Source organism: Triticum dicoccoides, chromosome 3B, assembly GCF_002162155.2.
Source record: "Triticum dicoccoides isolate Atlit2015 ecotype Zavitan chromosome 3B, WEW_v2.0, whole genome shotgun sequence".
NCBI lineage: Eukaryota > Viridiplantae > Streptophyta > Magnoliopsida > Poales > Poaceae > Triticum > Triticum dicoccoides.
In genome coordinates, this window is record NC_041385.1 from 94,996,338 (window position 1) to 95,002,994 (window position 6,657).

Genomic DNA, 6,657 nt, shown 5'->3' on the forward strand with positions numbered 1-6,657 from the left:
ACTTAAAAAATGTAGTTTCATAGGAGTATAAAAGTGCAGACGATGTGTGATAAGCACATTTCATATATACAATTTGGGCACACAAATATACCATTTATTGTGATCTGGCCATCAATTCTTGCTGTGAAATATTGAATACTTGCTTGATAATCAAAAAAGGGTATCATTTACAATTCGTTTGTTTATCTTGCAGAAAAGTGCGAGAAGGCACTATAAACTTCGTGATAATGAGAAGAGTCAAGGGCAGGAAAGAAGAATATTGAGGAACAAGACTTTGGGCAAGAAGAGAAGAGGGACCCAACTAGGAAGGAAGAAGTATCCAGGGGCGCGAACTAAATGAAGAATGGATCTTCTTGCGTAGAAAGTTGAGATGAGGAGGGCCAAAGTGCAACAGTGGCAGCTGAGAGAAGGGGAACAAAATCCCTAGCGCAACCAATTTTTTGGATCGGGCCTGGCACACATCTCTCTCCCTCACCCCTCCTTCTTCCACCTCCGGCCACCGCCGCGGCTAGGCCGGCGTGGCGGTGTGCAACCCAGCCATCTATCAGCGCCACCCAGCACCTCCACCCGCTCCACAACACCACAGCACCTCCACCCGCCATACCGTAACGCATCCATCCACCATCGCCATCACATCCAGCCACCATCACCTCGCGTGCCCGACCAGACTAGAGGTCGTGGTTGTCTAGTGCTCCGCGCGAGTCTCTCCTCTCTGCTGCTGTACCCTGCGCCCCTTGCCTAGCTGCTCCTATTCTCCTGCGCCCCCTGCTGCTCCTCACCATGCTGCTGCTCTCTGCCTAACACGCCTTTGTTGTTCTTCTTGCCCAAACCATGCTGTTACTCCTTATCTGAACCTACGGTTGCTACTGCGCTCTGCTGCTTCTTCTCCCATGTCACTACTGCTGCTCTTCTTTTCTTTCCCCTACTGTTGCTCCTTCTCTGAACCTCACGATGCTGCTCCATCTCCTAAACGCTGCTGCTTCTTCCTTGGCCCCCTGCTCTGCTCCTAATCTGAACCATAAATTGCTGCTACTCCCCTTCATTCTCTAAATTTCTGTAGACTTGAGATCATATGTAATATTCATATTTGGCTAGTGCTTGAAACTTGCTATTGGTTCAGATTTGTAACTGTATAATAATGCTATGACATGTTCAGTTTCAGACTGGTGATTGTTTAGTACTGTAGTACTGTTTTTGTTCATCGGAGAGTATTAGAACAGTGCCCTGTAATACCATATTCGTATTTGTGTGTGTGTGTGTGTGTGAAATATATTAATTATGTACTGCACTTGCTACTGATTAGTGTCCAGTTTACTGTAGACTGTTGCTCAAGTTCCTATGATATATATCATGTTTGACAGTTTAGTCTTCTAGTTATTATTGCACTGATTTATGTCAAGAAGATTTGGCTAGTGTGATGTGAGTCCAGTACATGTGCTTTATAATCCTGTTTGTAACCAGTGTTCATTTTGTAGTCCCAGTGATATATCTTGTACCTTGTGCTAGCTATGAACCTATGATATATATGTGTGTGTTATGTTCATGTCCTTTTACTTCTCTTGTCATTGATGATAGCTTTTGTTAGTATCTTAATTTCTCAAGCATTACGAAAATACCAAAAAGATTGTTGAAGATAATTTGAACCTTCCTTGCTACTGTGTTATTTTCTTTATCGTCAACTTTGATTAGTTTAGGTCTATATTTCCTTGCAATCATCATCTAAATTCTATTACCTAGCTTTAGCCTAGTATAGTTGCCATCGCCTAGTCCCTGAGGAGAACCCGACACTCGTAGTTTGGGTATAAAACCCCACTGTACCTACTATTGATCATTTTGGCGCCGTTGCCGGGGACTAGCGTCGAGTGACCGTGTTAGGCTATAGACTAGGTTTTTCTTCTTTTTCTATTTTGTGCCATATATTTGTGATATATCTCTAACTCCTGACCCTTGTTCCAGATTATTTCCTCTTTGTTTTCTTCTCCTTTTTGTAGGTTAGAACCATCTTCTCGGATATGGCTTACTATTCAGATCATCATGCTTATGTGAGCAACACTACAAACAGCACGGAAAGTGTTCAAGAACTGATAGGTAAGATTTCCCATCGATTAGATGATTTAGCTCGGCAGCGAGAAGGAGTTTTTGAGGATAGGCCTAGTTCTTACGATCCTTATTCCAGAGGCCATCCTTATGTTGCTCCTACCTACCATATTTGTGGATTTCAGGGCCATTCGCCCGCTGAATGTCAGCGTGGTTACTCCCATCCTCCGGATTGTTTTGGCATGAGCTTCGCTCAACAGCATAGCTCATACCAAAACAATTACTCACATGGGTGGCCTGAAATCCCGAATATGTCATATAGGAGCAACAACCCTGAGATCTCATCATTTGCCTCTAGTTATCCAATGCAGGGATTTAGGTATGAAGAGGAGAGCCACAACTATGCTCCACAACAGATTTATTCAGCTCCTACTCATATACCTCAACACCAGGACATGTTGCCAACGGAGTTAAATGGTCCTCCATTTGGTCAACCAACACTTTCAACACAAGTGCCCACACAAGATGACTTTGATGATATAGACAAGCTCACATTGCTTAGTCTTGAGTTCACTTGGAGTGCCGAGGATGATCCTATTAGGAAGGTTATTCTAGAGGAAATGAAGAAGATCAAGAGTGGAAAAGAGCTAGTGGAAGAAGTAAGGAAGATTGAGAAGAACATCAACGCTGGCAGCACTATTTCTTCACAACTTGAGTTGAGTGTGGTTGAGATATCCATGGATACATGTGAGGTTCCAACACCTTCACATTTCGTTGAGCAAGATAGCAAGTGCCTTGAGCAAGAGATACCTCAGATTATAGAAGATGAACTAGAAGACAAGGAACAAGATGATCAAGAGCTGCAATTCCCAAGTGATCAAGTTGAAGACTCATCATCTATTACTCCTGAAGAAGTACAAGAAGCTGCTGTAGATGAAGATGAAGAACATGAGATTCATTTGCCTATTGTCATACCAGAGTGTGATGTGTCAGGTTTACTCAATCCTCTTGATGACATGATGCCTTGTGATTTCTTTGCTACTACCTTGCATTACATGATACCATCACTTAAGATTGATTTGAAAACTCATTTGCTTGGATATGATGATATATACCCTGTTAGTGGCATTACTCTCATTTGTGATGATCATAGTTACTTTCCTCGTGCTAGTCCTATGCTTAATGAAACATATCATTCCCATGCTAGTCTTGAGCTTAATGATAAATATCATCCTCATGTTAGTGCTGACCTTGCTGATTTCTACCATCCTAAACATGTGCTTTATAGCTATGCTTATGTAATTGGATATTCGATTGATGACTTGGAGGGTATTATCCCTACCACTTGCATTGTGTCTTTGGTTGAGTGCTCTTTCAGGTTGTTGCTTGTGCACGATCCAATACATGCTGACCAGGTTCGAGGTGACATTCCTTGGGATCCTGGTGGAGTCAGAGCATGGCGATGAGGAGAAGCAATGGGGCACACATATGGAAGAGTGAAGCTGGAGCATCCATGAGGAAGCAAGGGAGAAGAGCTGCAGCCGGTGAGGTGATCGAGCGAGTGCTACATGATCAAAGCCCGGTGAGCTGTTTCATGACCCATTCCGAATATATCATCCATTAATACATGCTGAAATCAAATGTTATTTGGGTTGCTTAAGCCATGTCTTAAATGTTGCCCCACTGAATTTTACTTGACATATGGTGCTTGATGAGAATATGTGAACTGAGTGTTGAATGCCTGGTAAACTAGTGATCTATACAAGGCTTGCTTTGCTAAAAGTAGTGGAAGTTATTAGTTTTGAGTGCTCAAATCCCTAGTATACTAGAAAACTTAATCATTTTCTGCTTTTACCTCGATACACCTAGATCACCATGTTTAGATGCTGAATTTGTGCTAAGTGTGTTCCCATTGAGAGCAATCACCTAACCACTATGGATTAGCATGCTATGTTCCCTGGATCGGTAGCATGTGAACCAGACATGGAGAAGTGATGATTCCTGTCTTTGTGCTTATGCGTTGTTCATTTAAGATAAGTAATAATGAATAAATAAGTCTGACTACCTAAAGTAGCATGTCATGTTCCCGGGATCGGTGGCATGTGAAATCTGGTAGCTTGGACAGTAATAAATAAATAAAAATGTAATTGTCGAACCAGGTGTATACCATGTTCTCGGGATCGGTGGTATGTTCCTTTGGGGAGACAAATAACAACAAAAAAACTAATAATTGGTTGATCCAGGTGTATACCATGTTCTCGGGATCGGTGGTATGTTCCTTTGGTGAGATCGATAAAATATTATCATTGCTTTACTTCTGTAAATAAGTGAACGGATCACAAGTTTATGTTCTTTTTTTTGTGCTCTGGATCATGCTCGCTTTAGGAACCTTTGGCACAATCATCATTTAAACTTGTTGATCTTCTTTTATCATTGTAAAAGTTTAAAATGGTCAAGTCTACTAGGATCCTATTGCTTTGTAGCACTCTTAACCATTGATTTTCACTAGTTAAGTCCAAAGCATGCTTTGTTTGGAGATCTACTTCACTGGGACATTCTCCAGTCAGCTCACTGTTCATTATCTAGCTCTTGTCATATTCCTTTGCTTGAGGACAAGCAAAGATTTAAGTGTGGGGGAACTTGATAAGCACATTTCATATATACAATTTGGGCACACAAATATACCATTTATTGTGATCTGGCCATCAATTCTTGCTGTGAAATATTGAATACTTGCTTGATAATCATAAAAGGGTATCATTTACAATTCGTTTGTTTATCTTGCAGAAAAGTGCGAGAAGGCACTATAAACTTCGTGATAATGAGAAGAGTCAAGAGCAGGAAAGAAGAATATTGAGGAACAAGACTTTGGGCAAGAAGAGAAGAGGGACCCAACTAGGAAGGAAGAAGTATCCAGGGGCGCGAACTAAATGAAGAATGGATCTTCTTGCGTAGAAAGTTGAGATGAGGAGGGCCAAAGTGCAACAGTGGCAGCTGAGATAAGGGGAACAAAATCCCTAGCGCAACCAATTTTTTGGATCGGGCCTGGCACACATCTCTCTCCCTCACCCCTCCTTCTTCCACCTCCGGCCACCGCCGCGGCTAGGCCGGCGTGGCGGTGCGCAACCCAGCCATCCACCAGCGCCACCCAGCACCTCCACCCGCTCCCCAATGCCGCAGCACCTCCACCCGCCATACCGTAACGCATCCATCCACCATCGCCATCACATCCAGTCACCATCACCTCGCGTGCCCGACCAGACTAGAGGTCGTGGTTGTCTAGTGCTCCGCGCGAGTCTCTCCTCTCTGCTGCTGTACCCTGCGCCCCTTGCCTAGCTGCTCCTATTCTCCTGCGCCCCCTGCTGCTCCTCACCATGCTGCTGCTCTCTGCCTAACCTACCCACGCCTCTGTTGTTCTTCTTGCCCAAACCATGCTGTTACTCCTTATCTGAACCTACGGTTGCTACTGCGCTCTGCTGCTTCTTCTCCCATGTCACTGTTGCTGCTCTTCTTTTCTTTCCCCTACTGTTGCTCCTTCTTTGAACCTCACGATGCTGCTCCATCTCCTAAATGCTGCTGCTTCTTCCTTGGCCCCCTGCTCTGCTCCTAATCTGAACCATAAATTGCTGCTACTCCCCTTCATTCTCTAAATTTCTGTAGACTTGAGATCATATGTAATATTCATATTTGGCTAGTGCTTGAAACTTGCTATTGGTTCAGATTTGTAACTGTATAATAATGCTATGACATGTTCAGTTTCAGACTGGTGATTGTTTAGTACTGTAGTACTGTTTTTTTCATCGGAGAGTATTAGAACAGTGCCCTGTAATACCATATTCGTATTTGTGTGTGTGTGTGTGTGTGTGAAATATATTAATTATGTACTGCACTTGCTACTGATTAGTGTCCAGTTTACTGTAGACTGTTGCTCAAGTTCCTGTGATATATATCATGTTTGACAGTTTAGTCTTCTAGTTATTGTTGCACTGATTTATGTCAAGAAGATTTGGCTAGTGTGATGTGAGTCCAGTACATGTGCTTTATAATCCTGTTTGTAACCGGTGTTCATTTTGTAGTCCCAGTGATATATCTTGTACCTTGTGCTACCTATGAACCTGTGATATATATGTGTGTGTTATGTTCATGTCCTTTTACATCTCTTGTCATTTATGATAGCTTTTGTTAGTATCTTAATTTCTCAAGCATTACGAAAATACCAAAAAGATTGTTGAAGATAATTTGAACCTTCCTTGCTACTGTGTTATTTTCTTTATCATCAACTTTGGTTAGTTTAGGTCTATATTTCCTTGCAATCATCATCTAAATTCTATTACCTAGCTTTAGCCGAGTATAGTTGCCGTTGCCTAGTCCCTGAGGAGAACACGACACTCGCAGTTTGGGTATAAAAACTCCACTGTACCTACTATTGATCAATGTGATTCTCAGAGAAGAAACTGCAAGTTTTAGTTTCCGATAAGAAACTGCAAGTTCAGTTTCAGATAAAAAACTGCAAGTTTCAGAGGCAGAGCATTTATATTAACATGGCATTTTCAAACAGGGTTAACACACTACTAGGGCAAACCTTATACACAGAGGTATAGCGGTAGCGCTGGTCAAGAC

The 6,657-nt window shown here is 42.3% G+C and overlaps 1 protein-coding gene across 3 annotated transcripts; it reads left to right on the plus strand.

Annotated features, from left to right (window-relative positions):
* Window positions 1–225: 225 nt before the first annotated feature.
* LOC119274975 lies at window positions 226–5,957 on the plus strand. 3 transcript variants are annotated; one of them, XR_005135390.1, is made up of 2 exons: window positions 226–3,619; window positions 4,825–5,957. XR_005135390.1 is itself a non-coding variant. In XM_037555743.1 (2 exons), the coding sequence occupies exon 2, from the start codon at window positions 2,403–2,405 to the stop codon at window positions 3,501–3,503; it is 1,101 nt and encodes a 366-aa protein (XP_037411640.1). In that variant the 5' UTR covers window positions 226–2,088; window positions 2,396–2,402; the 3' UTR covers window positions 3,504–5,957. The 3 variants fall into 3 exon arrangements, 2 of the variants coding, with proteins under 2 accessions (XP_037411640.1, XP_037411641.1); XM_037555743.1 differs by having other exon boundaries at window positions 226–2,088; window positions 2,396–5,957; XM_037555744.1 differs by having other exon boundaries at window positions 226–2,088; window positions 2,409–5,957.
* Window positions 5,958–6,657: the final 700 nt, after the last annotated feature.

What these genes read in the sequence shown, in the direction of transcription:
- LOC119274975 (XM_037555743.1), top strand. Translation starts at nt 2,403, where the DNA reads ATGCAGGGATTTAGGTATGAAGAGGAGAGCCACAACTATGCTCCACAA.